This window comes from Sinocyclocheilus grahami, unplaced genomic scaffold, assembly GCF_001515645.1.
Source record: "Sinocyclocheilus grahami isolate Dianchi unplaced genomic scaffold, SAMN03320097.WGS_v1.1 scaffold17.1, whole genome shotgun sequence".
Taxonomy (NCBI): domain Eukaryota; kingdom Metazoa; phylum Chordata; class Actinopteri; order Cypriniformes; family Cyprinidae; genus Sinocyclocheilus; species Sinocyclocheilus grahami.
Window position 1 is genome coordinate 4,333,009 of NW_015505196.1, and position 18,236 is coordinate 4,351,244.

At 38.0% G+C, this 18,236-nt stretch overlaps 1 protein-coding gene across 1 annotated transcript in view; it reads right to left on the reverse strand.

Moving 5' to 3' along the window:
- The window catches only part of LOC107552243 (catenin delta-1-like), a 42,740-nt gene that overhangs the window by 6,352 nt on the left and 18,152 nt on the right, over positions 1-18,236 (reverse strand). Inside the window, exons 2-18 of the mRNA XM_016234103.1 lie at positions 14,521-14,672; positions 11,824-11,895; positions 11,151-11,276; positions 10,782-11,062; positions 10,425-10,700; positions 9,968-10,223; positions 9,185-9,407; positions 7,511-7,703; positions 6,709-6,826; positions 5,323-5,452; positions 5,085-5,212; positions 1,912-2,062; positions 1,571-1,766; positions 1,274-1,464; positions 1,091-1,138; positions 369-451; positions 32-51 (exon numbers count right to left, since the gene is read on the reverse strand). Coding sequence (XP_016089589.1) covers positions 32-51; positions 369-451; positions 1,091-1,138; positions 1,274-1,464; positions 1,571-1,766; positions 1,912-2,062; positions 5,085-5,212; positions 5,323-5,452; positions 6,709-6,826; positions 7,511-7,703; positions 9,185-9,407; positions 9,968-10,223; positions 10,425-10,700; positions 10,782-11,062; positions 11,151-11,276; positions 11,824-11,895; positions 14,521-14,667 — 2,639 coding nt within the window. The 5' untranslated portion in view covers positions 14,668-14,672. The remainder of the gene's footprint in view (positions 1-31; positions 52-368; positions 452-1,090; positions 1,139-1,273; positions 1,465-1,570; positions 1,767-1,911; positions 2,063-5,084; positions 5,213-5,322; positions 5,453-6,708; positions 6,827-7,510; positions 7,704-9,184; positions 9,408-9,967; positions 10,224-10,424; positions 10,701-10,781; positions 11,063-11,150; positions 11,277-11,823; positions 11,896-14,520; positions 14,673-18,236) is intronic.

The window sequence follows — 18,236 nt, forward strand, 5'->3', positions numbered from 1 at the left end:
CCAAGAGTCCAAGAGAGGCAAAGAGCCCCGCCTCTCCCCATACATTCCTCCCTGAGAGTCAGAGAGAGAGAGAGAGAGAGAGAGAGACACACAGAGAGAGAGAGAGAGAGATTGACAGAGGATAAAAGAAAGGGAAAGGCATTGAAGAAGAGGTGAGTGATAATAGAAGGAGAGGGGCGTGTGAGAGAGTTAGTGGAGGTGAGACCCCTCTTAGTATTATTAGTGAAATCACAGTAGGTTAATAACAAGTTTCAGCTTGTGTAGTGTGTGGGTTTTGGGATGTCTGGTGTGCTGAATTGCTTGTGAGGGAAGTTTAGTTTGTTGTGTGTAACTGCTCAGGAGTGGATGTTCCCTTGCAGGTGTGTTACCTGAAGTGCCTCTCTGTCAGAGCGATCCAGAGTGTCGTCTAAAGTGTTTCTCCGTCCTCTCTGGTCTAGCGTAGAGTAAGCGTCTGGCACCACAGATAAAAAGCATTTTGAGTTGGAGAAATACTTTTTTTTCCTCCCAAGAAAGTGACACTTGTATTCAGCAAAGATGCTGAATTGATCAAAAGTGATCATTTGTAACACTATAAGCGTGTTTACTATGTCTTTTTCACCACATTGTTAAAATCAGCATTTTAGAATGATTTCTGAAGGATCATGTGACAATGAAGACTGGAGTAATGATGCTGAAAATTCAACTTTGCCATCACAAGAATAAATTACACTTCTAAATAGAAAACAGTCATAGTAATATTGTGAAATATTGTACAATTTAAAGTTATTACTGCATTTTTGATCAAATAAATGCATCTTAAATGCATTAATTGAAAGACATTTAAAAAAAAAAAAAAAAAAAAAAAAAAATTTACCAACCCCAAACTTGATGCACATGATATTTACTATTAACATGTTTTATATACTTTATATGTAACATTTTATAATATATTTAATTTTAAAGTGCAAGCTGAAGTAAAAAGACACAAGTGTTAAAAAAATATGAGAATTGGGAAAACCTAATCCACCACTGGAAAATGTGGCTAAAAGTTCATTTTAGACATTGTGTATATAACCATAAACTGTAAGAATAAAGTATGTGTTTTTTTTACCTGGTCCCATGTCATTAAGAGGAATCATGTCTCTGTCCTGTTTGCCCCCTAACAAAGAGACCCAAACAAAGTCAGATCTCAGAAACACTGAGATGTATCCTGTATGTCCATGCGGCCGATAAACATCCGTTTGTTGTGTTAAACGCACTACAGAGCATTCAGCAGGAATGTGTTGTGTCTTACCCCTGTCTATTAGCGGCAGGGTGCTGTCCTCGTATCCTCCGTTGCTGCGGGTGTTGTTAGGAGGGTTAAGGTTCACCATGAAGTCTGTTTTCTTCCAGCCGTCTTTCTCCAGTGTGCGGCGGAGCTCTTTGAAGCCCCACACGATCTGCAGCACCAGCCCAGCGCCACGCACCTCCCGATCTGAACGGTTGCTAAAAGGGAAAGCGGAGGATTGGCATTTGCAGTTTTGGCATACTTGTTCCTCTTCCAGGTTTCTCCAATGTGACCGGACAGTTATTAAAAACCACTTATACATACCTGTCTTTGTTGATGAGCACCAGTCTCTCGATTCCCTGGGAGCTGCGCAGGGTTTTAGCCGCATCCACGCTGGAGCCGACCACCTCCGTCATAGTGCTGAGAACAGACACCACCGTCTCCTCTGAGAGCGCGCGCGCAGGCTGACTCTGACCCCCGCCTGGCAGATTGGCCACCAAGTTAGGCACTGCATGCTTCCCTACACAGAGAGAGGAAGAGGGTAAAATACACTAGGATTTATTCATTGGGACTGTACAAATATGGCTTTTTGTACACGATTTGATGGGAATAACACTGAATGGACACAAATACGAAGGCCAAACAGGTATTGTTTGTTCACATACCTAGCAGCTCACGGTTGCGAGCGTCAATGGCCAGGTTTCTCAAGGCTCCGGACATGGCTTTGACCACACGGTCGTTCCCATGAGACAACAGCTCGGTCATCATCGGCAGGCCATGCTCCTGTCTAACCACTGCTCTGATGTACCGCCCATACTGAAAAGATGAAAGGACAGAAGTAAAAATTATGATACTGTCAGATTTTTCCTTCTGAGGAACCTAATCAAACAAACATTAACTAAGGAATAAATGATGATAGACAAGAGCTGCTCGATTATGACAAAAATAAAAACAACAACAAATACACATATATATATATACACACATACACATATATATACACACACACACACATACAGGGGTGCACATAAGTGGTCCGCAGGTGCGACCAAAACAAAAAATGCGCTTCGTAAATAAGTTCTGACAGCGCATTTGCGTACCGACATGATTGACAGCTGTTAATGCACAATCACCATTTTAGATCGACAAACTGTATAAGATTTCTGTTCCGAAAAGCATAAATTTAGGCTATCCGCTGCCGTTTTTTCAAAGCACAATGCAAAACTGTGATTTCATTCACTTACGTTCTTCGATCGGCAGCTTCAAACCCGGAAGCGCATATACTTACTTAGCCGGCAACCCGCCAAAATAAACGTTAGCTGATTTTAAGTTCGAAAATGATGAAAATTAAACGGTAAAAAAAAAAAAAAAAAAAAGATTTGCGTACCGACATGATTGACAGCTGTTAATGCACAATCACCATTTTAGATCGACAAACTGTACTGTATAAGATTTCTGTTCCGAAAGCATAAAGCACAATGCAAAACTGTGACATTTCATTCACTTACGTTCTTCGATCGGCAGCTTCAAACCCGGAAGCGCATATACTTACTTAGCCGGCAACCCGCCAAAATAAACGTTAGCTGATTTTAAGTTCGAAAATTATGAAAATTAAACAGTAAAAAAAAAAAAAAAAAAAAAAAAAAAAAAGTTTACTATAAAGTATTTGTATTTAATACTTCCCTTTAATTTTAAAATAGAACAGTATTATCACACTTTATTATTTAGTTTATTAATTTTATTTTAAAAAATAAATAAAAGTGCAATATTATTATCAGTCTTAATTTTTTTATAGTTATATTTAATGGGTAACTGTATATGCAGTGTGAGGACCAAACCAAATCTCCAGGTTCTCATGAGAACCAGGCTGAAAAACGTATGTGCGTATATATATATATATACATACATGTGTATGTATGTATGTATGTATGTATGTATGTAATATATATATATATATATATATATATGCCCCTCCAATATTGAGGTCACAATTATTTGACTCATTGACCTTGGAAACATTATAAATATTAATCTTTTAAACATTTAATTTATTTGAACTTTAAATAGGATTTAACAAACAAAAAAAACTTTGAAAAACAACTAAAATAAAAAATATATATTACATATTTGTATAATGCATATTGGGTAGAAGGACAAAGCACACTGCTGTATAAGAAAGGGGTGTGCTGAATTTATGACAAGATTAAATTATAATTGCAAAATGGAATGCAGCACAAATAATAATGGTTTTATCTTGATAGTCTTGTTTCCATTATTAATTAATGATGATTTTGGCTTCTTAAAATTAAGCTCCTTTAATTGCTCTGGTTTACGGACAATTGAATGTTTTTCAAATTTAATACACGCTTACGTGGTATTGTGGCATAGTTTTGAATCAGATTAAATCACCCTTGGGATGTGTGTCTACCAATCAGTATCAAGAAATAAATATAGTAGATGTATTGTAAAAGAAGTCAAATGATACTTTCGTTTACTTTTCTCCCCACTGATGTCCACTTATGTAGGTAATATTTTTTTCAGCGCCAAAATGTTTCATTGAATAAAAAAAGCTACAGAAGTTCAGAACGAATAGTTTTTGCAGCACAGTTTCCATAAACACTTGTATTTCTGGATTAAAGAGTTAAAGTTGCATTAGGTTTTCATAGTAAATCAAGCTTTTAATTAAATAATAAAAATATGGCTCCTTCAGGGATTAAAGAGTTCCATCACTAAGTTCATAAATACAGTTGCTTCATTCCTGAATGATTCAGCCGTTCGACCGAATCAATTGAATGAATGATTTAGTGATAAAATCAGTGACTTGCCGCCACCTGCTGGCAGATTTAGTTTCATTTTTAGCTATAATTTCAGTCAGGAGTGCTTGTCCTCCTAATTAAAAAATTTAGGAGCACCTTCTGATCAATAACCAAATTCTGATAAAAAAATTTGCCTTCCTACTACAAGGTGACATTTGACTCCTTAAAGTGACAAAGGAGTATTTTCTTTTTACCTTTATAAATGGCATAATTTTCATCTGTCAAATTAAAAAAATTATGTTTATAAATCAGTGACTTGCCGCCACCTGCTGGCAGATTTAGTTTCATTTTTAGCTATAATTTCAGTCAGGAGCGCTTGTCCTCCTAATTTAAAAATTTAGGAGCACCTTCTGATCAATAACCAAATTCTGATAAAAAAATTTGCCTTCCTACTACAAGGTGACATTTGACTCCTTAAAGTGACAAAGGAGTATTTTCTTTTTACCTTTATAAATGGCATCATTTTCATCTGTCAAATTAAAAAAATTGTGTTTATAAGCTTTTTAAAATTTATGTTTAAAACAATATAATAAGTAGAATAAGACAAATAAGTTACCAATCATATGAAATTAGTATTAATAAATTAATTTATACTACAGAGGTGGCACAGAACACAAAAGTGGCTTGTAGGTACATTAAGACATTTAATGAGGCTCAGAGGTGGCATGAGTGCAGTTCAATTTATAAATTAATGTGGAGATTAAAGTTTTAAATATAAAATTTTGAATACAGAAATATTAAATGATTTAAATAACTGAAATTAAACGCTAAAAATGAAACTAAATCCACCAGCAGATGGCAGCAAGTCACTGATTTTTATCACTGAATCATTCATTCAATTGATTTGTTCGAACGGCTGAATCATTCAGGAATCTTTCTTTATGAACTGACGGAAATCCATCGTAGCGATGGAACACTTTAATTCCTGCTCCTTTAATGTTGAATGAGTCTAATATGCTCTGGACTGCAATAGCAGTACCGTATCTTCACACAGAAATGCATTCAAAGTGACTATTACTCACAGTCCAGCGGCCCGCACACAGGTTCTGCACGGCCCCCGCCGCGGCTTCGAGAACTGAGGGGTTCTTGCTCTCTTTCAGGAGAGAAGTGTAGACACGCACCACCTCTGGCTGGAACAGCAACTCATAACCTACAAAACACAATCATTACATTTGATTTCATCTATTATTCAACTACAACACAAGGCAAAACTAAACTACTAGTGTAAGCATTCAAGGCGAAACAAGACTGTCATTGTACCTTTGGCTGGTGTGCTTCTCTTTGGAATGTCAATGGTATCTGAAGTTCCATCATCCTCTTTTTTTCCTGAACAAAGCAGACGGCATGAGCAACAAGTGAAATAGAATGACACACGAAGTGGCACAGAAATCTTATCTGCCGTTTAATGGTAGTGATGTAATTTGTGACAAGTCTGAAGAAAACCTTTTAAGGTTTAAGAAGGGGATTTTCTTTAGACAAAGACTTCTTCAGACACAGTTATTATGACAGAGGCTACATTTACTCCCTGTGGAAAACCCCATGTGTTTTAATGACTGGTGACTTAAAGCCCCAATATACTTCAAGCGAAATCAAAGAATAAACTGATGTGATGCAATTTCAAATAAAATCAGCCCAAAGTCCATTTGGAGTTTGAAACCGCTTGCTAAAGCAAACTTTCCATAATAAAGTTCACCACCACGACTAGTGAACACCTATGAACTACCATTTGACTTCACAGAGGTGACAAAATGCAAGTTTTAAAAGAATCAGACAATTATCTTTTTAATATGTCTGTATGATTAAAGATTAACAGTGAAGGTTTATAAAGAATGGAGTTATCAGAAATGCTGCGTTCTGGCACCCTCTGGTGGTTACTAGTGAAATGTTATAAATCCAGAAAGCATTTTTACAGACCAGTCACACAAAAATCATATCTAAAAGATTTTGCGGACATTTTCCAGTTTTCTAAGAACAGATTTGTAAATTTATGCTAAAATATCTTTGTCCATGATAGTCTAGATGCTTACTAGGCTTTAAAACAGAGCATTAGAGTTTAGTGTCCAGCGACATAATCGGATACTTTTTAATGATTCCACGTCTACTTCCTTCAGATCAATAAAAACCTTATTTGTGTGACTGGTCCCCTTAAAATGCCTTCTTACTTTACCAAAGTAGTGTAGCTCATAAAACGAATGTGAAACGGGATGAAAAACACATTTTCCCCCTAAAACATTACTCGAGTTTCCCACTTCAGATCCATTTTCTGAACTTTGACCTATAACAGTGTTAATAATGGGTTACAGTGAGATGAAAAATTGTGATTCAATTGGTGGCTGACTAAATACTTTTTTGCCCCACTGTATATAGTTCTTTAGTTAATAGGATCAGTCTCCACTCTTTCATCAACGATTTTATATAAATAAATAAAAGTCGAACAGCCCCAAAAAAACCTACAGGCTCTAAATAACCCAGACCCTAATTATAACACTGCATCAATATGCAATAACAAAAATGACCAACAATGCTTTTTCTTCCCCCTTTGCTCTTCCCTAAAACGCTCTACTCATGTGCTTCCCCATCATAAAAAGAGCAGTACACATGAAAGTGCAGCTTTCAAAGCCCGAAAGGTCAAAGTCCAGTTGTTACCTTGTTGTCCACATCTTTACAGTTGATCTGTGACTGGACGATGTACATGAGCGAGTCGACCAGTCCAGAGCACTCCCTCAGCTTCCTCCTGGCCTCGCTCCGCTCCGAGCTCACATTCCTGAGAGCAAAACGTCATGCAACTAATTAGGACACAGCCTGTTTAATGTTTAGTAAAGTTTGGCACGCACAGAAAGTTTTAGCTCCAGGTCATCACCTAAAACATATTAAACAAGTGTATACACAGATGGCATCTGAAAAGCTGAATGGTGAGGGTTAAAAAGACTAAATACCGTTAGCTCTACTTAAATGTAATCACAGTGTAAAACCATTCCTCTGACTGAACTGACCTAACTAACCTAACAGGCGAGTGGGAGAAGTGAGGGACACTCTCAAAGAGAAGCACTCAAGGGAAATAAGTGGATTCAAAGATCACATTTCTCTCTTTTGTCCAAGCTTTGTCCCGAGTCTTTCACAGCCTCAGAGGTTCTTGCTCGCAAACACAATTCAAGAGCATTTCCGTTGCACTTCCCTCCTTTCTTCCACATAAAATGCAGTTTCCTCACACATACACACAAACTTGACAGGAATTCTTTAGCAGCACTGAGCCACACCCCTCCTCCCTTTAACGTCTTTCATTAATCTGAATCATAAAGCTGTCCCTCCTAAATACATCCTAATCCTTTCCTCCGCCCCTCTCTCTGGCTTAACTACTCTTGATTCTCAAGCTGAAAAATGTATCATTTGAATTCGCTCTCAGCCACTTTGGATAAAAGCATCTGCCAAATGCATTAATGTAACGCACCTTAAGCAGCCGGTGGTGTTGGTGAGTGCCGTCTCCCACTCCAAGTGTCTGGGTTTGCAGCTCTCCTCTCCCCCTTCGTTCCCCCTCTCCCAGCCCGAGCGAGGAACCATCACCTCGTCGGACAGGGCATGCAGTGCGTGGTCCACGATCTCCATCTTTACAGAGTCGTGAGACGACAGGTTCCACAGCGTGCCTGAGAGAGAACGAGCAATCAGTTACTACAAGATGCAAGCGACAAACTGTCTTGTCTGACCACTTGTGGTTGAATCACCTGAAACGGGATGTTAACATCAAAATGGAAATTGACAGAACATTTTTTTTTTTTTTTTTTTAAATGTTTTTGACAGAAGTCTCTCATGCTTACCAAAGCTGAATTTATTTGATCAAAACTAGTGAAAAAGCAATATTGTGAAATATTATAGCTTTTAAACAACCTTCTATATTTAATATTTAAAAAAATTATTCCTGTAACTTATTCCAGCCATTACTCCAGTCTTTAGTGTCACATCATCGTTCAGAAATCACTCCAATATGCTGATTTGGTGCTCAAGAAACGGTTCTTATTAGTGTTGTAAACAGCTGTACTGCTTTAGATTTTTGTCAAAACAATGAACTTTTTTTTTTTTACCAGGATTGTATGATAAACAAAGTTCTGAAACAAAATTCTTCCATAACCTTATAGGTAAAGGTGTTTACTGTCACTTTTTGATCAATGTAATGCATCTTGCTTAAAAAAAATAAGAATTTATTTGATCAAAACTAGTGAAAAAGCAATATTGTGAAATATTATAGCTTTTAAACAACCTTCTATATTTAATATTTAAAAAAATTATTCCTGTAACTTATTCCAGCCATTACTCCAGTCTTTAGTGTCACATCATCGTTCAGAAATCACTCCAATATGCTGATTTGGTGCTCAAGAAACGGTTCTTATTAGTGTTGTAAACAGCTGTACTGCTTTAGATTTTTGTCAAAACAATGAACTTTTTTTTTTTACCAGGATTGTATGATAAACAAAGTTCTGAAACAAAATTCTTCCATAACCTTATAGGTAAAGGTGTTTACTGTCACTTTTTGATCAATGTAATGCATCTTGCTTAAAAAAATAAATAAATAAAACATTGGAAATTCGCACAGTCTAAATGCATGTTATTGATCTTACTGTAAATGATCAATCCATGCAGGTTTAGTTTTTTTCTTTTGAATTCGTAATTTTTAACTCAAAAGGTTGGTGAAACAACAGATTTCTAGCAGATGAAGTTCTTACAATTTACTGCATTCAGATCTGCCTCCAGTCAATCAACAACCAATGGATAAGTCACCAATCTACATTTTTCCTTTTTTGATAATCTGCTTCACTCAGATGTACATCTCAATATAGATTTGTTGCTAACACCGTGTCTACACCGGACACGACAGTTGTCGTGTCATGACGAAACAGCTAAAGTCTGTCTACACTGGATGTGACAAAGCGACCATTGAAAAATATTTGCTGCAAATGAGACAGCAGTTTACTGACTGGGATTTGCTGCGCCGCATCCAGTGTAGACAGAATCACTGATTATAATGAGTTCTATAGTATTTTGTCGCGCCGCACCACGGCACTCGCATCCAGTGTAGACAGGGTGGAAGTCTGTTTCATTGTGACTTTAATAGCACAAAACCAGTGTGTACCCGTTATGGTGTCAGTAAGGTCCTGATCTCTCGTCTTCCTCAGTAGCCGCACCAGCGCGGGAATTCCGTCACAGTTCTTGATGGCTATCTTGTTATCTGGATCTCGTCCGTATGAGATGTTCTTGAGTGCTCCGCATGCTGCGTAATGCACCTCCTTCTTTGGGTTATCCAGCATGGACACGAGGGCAGGGATCCCCTTCAGTCGTCTTACTTCTGACTTCACCTGCAAAGACAGAGAGGAAAGACTGAGAGCATGGAATTTGCATAGACACCATGTCATTTGTTGACTTCTCAAAAGCCAGTACTAAGTGATGAAATCACAGGCAATCAGAATAAAAGTTTGGCTTGAGTAAGTTTTTAAATTAATACTATTATTCAGCAAGGATGCACAACAAAAGAGATAGTAACGACATTTATAATGTTACAAAAATACTTAAATAACTTTGTTCATTACAGTGTTAAAAATATTAAGCAGCACAACAATTTTCAACATTTCTGCTCAAGAAACTTTTTACCATCAAATCAGCATATTAGAATGATTTCTGATGGATCATGTGACACTAAAAACTGAAGTAATGACTGATGAAAATCCAACTTCGCTTTATAGGAATAAATTACATTTTAAAATATTTTAAAAGATAACAGTTTTGTAATATTCAACAATAACACTGTTTTTAATTAAAAACCAACTGACCCCAAAATTTTGAACAGTATTGCATTTGACGTTTAATATACTGCTGTGTGTGCTGGGATACCGAGCATATCGTGTACGTTAATACTAACCTTATCGTTCTTAAAAGTGAGGTGTTGCAAGTACGCTGCAGCGTTGCTTTTGACAGGGTCCAGGCGGTAGTTGAGCATAGCGATGACTTCAGGAAGCTCCGGCTGCCTCCATGCTGTGGGGGCGGGGCCTTTACGAAGAGTGCTGTCCAATGATGCCATGCTGCCTCTCTCTCCCTGAGCCAGCGGAGCTCCTCCGCCCCAATAATACATATCACCAGCTCCACTCATATCACCATCCAGTGTGCCCTCATATGACCTACACAAAACAAACAGAAGTTCAAACGGACTGATTTTTTTTACCCCCTTCTTCTGTGAAACGCAAAAGATGATATTTTGAAAAAAAGAAAAGAAAAAACAGACAGACATACAGGTTTGGAACAACATGAGAGTGAGTAAATGCAAGTTTTAGGTGGACTATTCCTTTAATACCTTTCCCAATCAAAATGAATACACTTACCCTGTCCGGCGTGGAGGTGGGGCATGGTGTGCATGTGCCAACCGGGGCATTGTGCTGTAATGCATGGCTGGTCCCATGCCATAATCGGGATCGTCGTATCCCAGGCTTCTCTGATCATCCTCCAGGCCGTATGGCTCTGGTACAAATCGCTGCATGCCAGAGATCTCCATAGCACTACCCATACGTCCTACCTGGGGCTGGGCTGCGTACGGGTCCAACTGCGGCCGGCTGTGGGTGCAATAGGCGGAGTCCAGCGTGCGATAGCCATCCACAGGCCTAAAGAGAACGCAACAGGGGAATTAATTTGTACATCTACAACGCTCGATCTCATACAATGCAAACGCAACAGGCACAGACCTGTAGCGGTCATCCATTCGTGTCCCTCGGTTGAGACTGGCGTAGGCTTCAGAAGGAGGGTAGCTGCGGAAATCATCATAGCCTGGTGGTCCATAGTGGTAGTTACGGGGGACAGTAGCGGTGGGGTAGTCCATGGGGCCACCCGGTGGCCTGTACACACGGTCCACTGGGGTATTACAAACGGGTATCCCAGTGACTGAACCAGTGCCATCAAGGGAAAGTGTGTCGGAGACTGAGGGAATGACTGTTCGTGTGGTAGTCGTCTTTGTGACCTTCTTTACCTGATAAGAGGAAGCGCCATCATTATCTTTCCAAAGACAAGTGGTCATACTTGACAATGTTGTCAGTTCAATTAGATTGCAAACTTACTGTGGTCTCAGTGCGACGTGTGGTGCCATCATTAATGGTTTCAACTGAAATAAATGGCATCGACTCATGGGGGTCCTCCTCCACTGTGACCGACTCAACAAAATGACCAGGGTCCAACATCCTGTACTGTAGCACAGACGCGTAAACAAAGAACAATAGTGAGCATAAGCCAAGAACAGGAAGTGTGTACACTCACACACAAACACCATCTGGAGCATACGCAGGTGGACGTTAATGACAACCCAACAACAAGTTAGTGCAGAAACAGAAGAATTAAGTGTGAAAATATGGGCAGGAGTATCTTTCATGTACACTGACACACAGGGTTCAACAATAGAGAGCAGAGCTGTGTCAATACGCCTTGTTTTTCAAAGCATAAAACAGATGAACAATGAAGCAAGCAAGCATTTGAATTTATACAATGTACATTATACCTTTTTCCTGAATAAAATGTTTACAAAAAACTAAAGTGTTTTTTTTCCTGATACATAAAAATAACTAATCATTATTTAGGCCTATATTTTATAATAATAATGCAACAATCTTAATTCTATTTAATTTCTGTGAAATTATTATTAGTCGTAGTAGTATTCATAATCATATTATTAATCTAGTTGCACAATTGGAACATCTCCATCTAAAGAAAATTATCCATTGCAGACACCATACTAACCTGAGTCCCGTTGATGTATCCCTCACTTAATTTGAGCCGTTCTAACTCTGCATCACCAGTGACACGGCCGTTCTAAAGAGACAGAGAGAAAAATTTCAACAGCCCAAAAAAAAAAAAAGAGATAAGAAGCCGTCAATGTGGCCACTGATCATGTCGGTGAATAATGCTAAACATTCAGAGAGACCACAAATTGTAGCAGGACCATGAGTAAATACCGTAACAAACTAACATTATCTTATGAATGTTCATACAAAGGATGCATAGGGATAAACAACACTTAAAACAAATGACTTAAGTTAATGAGACCATTGCATAAGAGAAACATGACAATGTTGCGGAAATGGATGGATGAATAAATGAATTCCAGGAATGAGAAGGGGGTTGACCGCTACTAGATATTACTACTCATGCTTTTACACGACAATGTCATGCAGCACCATTCACACTTAAAGCACAAATTCTCTACACGCAAACCAGGGGAAGTGGGCTGCTGTACTATTCCCAGTCCACAGAGGGAGCCGTGAAAGTAGATGGTAATCTTAGCTGACAAGCGGGCTTGTGGGAACCTGTCAGCAGGTAGGAACTGAGCCTGCTCAGCATGTTAATATCTACACAACTATGTCAACAGAGAGCAGATACGTATGATGGCGGCATTCCAAGCACTGCTGACCAGCTTATCTTTACATAAATGTCTGTCTCTGCATGTTAAAGTGTGCTAGAGAAAGAATGGAAGAGATTTAAAAAATAAAAAAAGAATAGATTTCCCAAAAATACAAAATAAACCTCTCTATTATTTACTCACCAATTTAAGCCATATGGTACCTTTATGTGATAATCATACCTAGAGTTCAATCTTTCTGTAGTTCTCAGTATCATTCACATTTGTGGTGAATTCAAATGTGGAGCATCAAAACGTTTTGCACATAGTTCGACGTCAATGTCAAATGGTGGTTCTCCGCTTCCATATTTACAAGGTAAACAGATGGAAAGCTTTTCAATTAAATCAAATTAAAACAATTAAAGTGGTGGCTAGAATGTTTGGACTGCATTTATGGTGCTTTATATTAATTTCTATTAAGTCTTTATTAGCAAATATAATCAAGTCCCTATTTATTATTATAAAGTTAATGAACACAAAGTGCAACCTAGACATCCTGCAAAAGATCATGTTCCATGTAAGAAAATAAGCCGCAAGGGTTTGAAACTAGTGTTATTACAGGGATAGTCCACCTATATATGAAAATTGTCATTTACTCTCCCTCGTGTCGATCTAAACCTGTATGAGTTTCTTTCTTATGTTGAACATAAAAATATATTTTGAAGAATGCCGGTAAATGAACAGTTGATGGTCCCCAATGACTTCCATAGTATTTCTTTCACTACTATGGAAGTCAATGGGGACCAACAACTGTTTGGTTCTTTAAAATATCTTCTGTTCAACATAAAAAAAATTAAAAAAAATTTTGGGTGAACTATTCCTTTATCTAAAACTTTTAAAACTATCGTTTTCAGTGATTCAAATAAAGCAGAAATAAATAAAAAATATACATGAGATGAAATCTTAAACTTAAAACTCAAAATTAGAAATGCTCGCACTTAACTAAAATAAGTTGAAGTACTAAATTAACTAAAACTGACAATTGACTGAAGTTATATAGAAATACTTAAATTAAATGACAAGCACATAAATTGCTAAAACAAACTAAAATTAAGATGAAAAAAAGCTAATTCAAAACATTAAAAAAATACTACATTAGTATATAAATAATACTAAAATAACAGTTATTTTACACCAAGAGAGCGTATAAATGACAGAATATAAATTTAGGTGAAGAAGTACTTCCAATTTTGAGATGTTATGTTTGTCTTATGTATCTGAGTGCCAAGAGAAACAAAAGTCGTTTATGCACCTCTCTAGCTATGAATAAAACCTTCAAATCTTTTGAAATCAGACACACACACACACAGAGAGAGTCGACGCCCTCGAAGGAGGGGCCGTTTCTAAGTAGAATCATGCAACCAATCAGAGAAGTCCTCTAGTCTGAAGTAAACTGAGAAAGCTGAGATTTAGACGATACTTAACATGTTCGCATTGAGCAATTTCCACCATAAGACAGAGCTTTCTGAAATCCTCTACACACAAGGGAGACTCATCTTACTAAACCGGTTTGCAATCTCTCTGCTCACAGACATCAGCGGAAGGGGGTTTTGGTGTTGAGAAAGTTTCAGTGATAACGGAGACATTCACCATGAGGACAGTGAGTAAACAACGTGGGGAAAATTCCTCTTCGTTAAAGAATACTCATACCGCTAAGTCAAACAGACAGGTTAATGACACATGTACAGACATGCGTTTGTGTGACATTCACAAAAAAAACTAAAAGAGTGGTTATATAGTAGCAAACTAATTGGGGACATGAGGAAACATGCAAGGGAAGTGTGACTTAAAAACCAAGTATTCTGTGACGCCACTCGCCATAAACCGCAGAATGATGCAGACGGCTGTGCAAAGGGTGGGTGGTGAATGATGACAAGAGGAAAGGATGCAAAAAGTGGGTTCTGGTGACATTGAACACAACGGTGAAGGATGGGTTAATCGCCATGCTCCTTGAGGTGCCTACATTGGTGCAGAGTGATGCGGCATGGGTGATGATGCGAGGAACCCTGCTGCTGCATGATTGGCTGGGAGGGCGTTACCTGCAGGGCGGGGAGGGGGCGGGGTAGGGTACCGGAGGGCCCCACGCTCCTCCTCTCCTCCTCCAGAGCTCGAGTCAGACGCTCGAACTGCATCTCCTGCTCTCGCACGGAGGCCAGGAGAGATGCGGCATTCTCACACTGCTCCATACACACTGAGAGAAAGAGGACAGGGGTTACACTCGCACACATCATGAGACACGTGCCCTGAAACACACACACAAACGCTCCACGCAGACACAAATACATCACGTAAGGCGGCGAGCACCATGTGACCCATGTGGCAAGCTAAATCGAGAACCGGTAACTCGGAGAGACGGAAAAGAAATGTGAGAGATAGAGAGAACATGACAGACAGAAAATAAGAATTGTGAAGAGACAGGTGCTAACAAAGCGCTTCAGACGCAGGCGTGATCACGCTGCCACTGCTGAGTGACAACACACAGAGGAAACCAGGCCGGTTTCCAGCTCGCAGATAGGAGAGTGATTCAGACGCTGTGTGAGAAGAGATCGTGTCGAGGCAGGAACGACGAGTGCAGACACAACAAGGAATGAGCCAAGGTCTGTTCGATTCAAAAGCGGCTCCACGAAACCGTACCGCAGCTAAAGAAACTGTCCGTTCTGCTGTGCTGGCCTTTCTGGAGGCCATTGCACTGTCTGACAACTGGAAACAAACTCAGTGTTTTAATGCTTAGGCCTTTTCTAAATAGCACTGCAGCAGTAGCATGGTACTGTCAGCAATGGGATCATACATTTATAAAGGATTTCAATGTTTATGACCATGATGAATAGTAATATCATTCATAGCACTCTAAGATAAACCAAAGTACTGAGTCATAACATTTAAGATACCATTATACTACAAGTAGCTCCAGAAAATACTATGATGCAGGTCCAAAAAAAAATGTTTAAGTTATACATTTATATACAATGACATTGAATAATATATTTTTTTAAATTAAAAATCCTTAAATATATAAAGAAATATAGATAAAATTAAATAAAACTAACTAAAAAGCAAAACAAATCATGGTATTGTTGCCATTAAGACCCATTTGTAAATATATGGTCACTGCAACTATACCATGGTTTAAAAATATATTATGTTACAGGTCAAATTTTTTTTAATATACGTCACTATCTTATATATATATATATATGTGTGTGTGTGTGTGTGTATAATTTTTTCCAGATATATTAATAAAATGAAATATTACTACCATCAACATTATCAATGGAAGCAAAACAAAACAGTATTATTTTATTACTTTGCAGGCAGTATCTGCTCACTGCATCTTCACCCTGGTTTTAAAATAAGACCATTATTAACTAACAACTACAGTGAACTTTATAAAACAGCTGGAGATGCTACTCTGAAGGCTCAGAGATCTTTTATTATTCGCTGTTAAACATAGAAGCCCCATTGTTAGATGTGGAACTTATCAAGATATAAGTAGCGTTAGAGTAGTGTATAAATAACTGCTTCTGTGAGTTCACGCTGCATCTGCTCATTAGCACCACTGATCTGGGTGGGGTGCAAAAGCTACGTGTGAACAGCAGGTGGGGAAAAAACTCTGGAGCGCTGATCTGAGCACTGATATCAGCACAGTGATGTGCTCTGAAACATGTCATATATGGGAAGCTGAATCAATTTGATTTACAGATTGAGAGAAGTTTAAAAGGTTCTTTGGAAGAACTACAAAGAGGGCATGGCAGCTTTACACAATCTATATTAGCTTACAATAAAGGGAAGATAGGGAACCTAAGAACCATTTCTGATCATTTCCAACTGAACTTCCCAATTATTATTATTTTTTTTAAAGATTATTACGGTTAAGCCAAAGTGAAAGAGAAACAAGCCTTTACCTGTACCTGCCCTTGTTCGGGAATCATTACTACACAATTTCAAACGATAACCAAAACATAACTCATGCACACATCAATGGGCCAAGCGTAAAAACAAAATTCCAAACCTGTGACAAAACAAGCGATAAATAAAACCGGATAATCAAATTCCCCCAGAAATCACCTGCATGCAAGTGCAACCACATTACTATGTTTACAGGAATAATTCATTCCAAAACAACAACAAAGTAGTCAACATATACTCACTCATTCTCATGCCATAACTACTGCACCATGACAAATCCGTAAGCGTTATCTGGTAGTAGGCAACTAATATGAGCTTTTTAATAGCCAATGCTGATATCTTAGTGTAAAAGAATAATAAGCTTATATTGTCCGCCCTGCTCTCCATTTAATAATTTATTTGTAAATGTTTTGTAATAAATGCATAATTTTTGTAATAATGCATAATTTCTGCAATTAAAAGATTTTTTCACGTTTAGTAAATATTCGAAAAAATTTAAAGGATCAATATGAAAAATAATTTGAACTTGATCAAATAAATCTGTAAAATAATCAGATTTTTACTTTATTTAACCCTATCACAATATTACCCAATATTTTTTGTTAAATTATGAATAAAATTAAATGTAACCAGCAGTGCACGCAGTAATCTTATCTGATAAATGTGGAAATTATATTTTCCAAAAATAAATAAAAATAATAAAACACAGGTAACACTTATTTATTATCTAGTACAAGTGAATATGACATGGATATATAACATGGATAAGCTGAAATCAAGGATTTAAAGTTGCTTATTCGAGTCAAATCTCGTGTCTGTATCCAACTCACACGGTTTGCATCCTTCACGTCTCATAAAAAAAAGAAAGGTCAACTAAGCTTGAATATGTGAAAGCACAAATGAAAGAAAAGCTTTGACTAATGGAAAGATTACCCATGAATAATTAACTTAAGTTTCAGCCTAAAATTTATGGCTTGAAAAGACTTCGGAACAACATGCGGTTAAATAAATATTGACAGTTTTAATGGCTGCATATAAAACTGAACTATAATGCATGACTCATATGGACCATTTTAAGGTACTTTCTGAGTTGTTTTAGGAACTTGATAGCTTTTGATCACTTTATGCTTTGTTGGATGGAAAAGAACAGCATGAACATTCTTCAAAATCTCTTATGGTGTGTTGCACAAGAACAAAATCACCGAATTTATATTTTTAGGTGAAAAATTTATTTAAAATAAATATCACAAGACTCCTAACAGCTAGTCAAAGCACTCCAAAACTGGTCTTTAACTGACTACAGAATCTAAGACCTAATATAATCAATCTGGGCTTTGAATCTTTATCTACAGCGCTGCAGGGATCGCAACTTCCCAACATCTGCAACAACGCCACAGCATAAATAAAGCACAAACTCAATTGAGATTTCTAGACATCCATAAAACTACCGTGCATGTCAGAAACTATTTTAAAGAGACCACAAATGCACAATGATCCAAGAGCAAAAAAGAATCCCGAAAAACAAACAGCGGCTTTCCTGAGAGCAGGACTGAAATGGAAGCAAGCAGGAGTCCACGCCAAAATGTACAAAACAGCAGCATAGGAAAAGCTCCGCCCTCCCCCCAAATGCTGTATGATTCAAGAAGCTAACTCATCCTGCAACCAGCGCACAACCGCTCTCTCTCTCGTGCCACACAACGGAGTGAGCGCGTGTTTGTGCGAGACAGAGAGAGAGGAAATATTTGCAGCTGTCTGCCTAGTGGTTAACTGAACAATAGGAAATGAGTGTCCACTACAGAGAATCAGTCGAGAGAGGGACAGCCGGGGGGGGGGGGGGTAATATGCATAT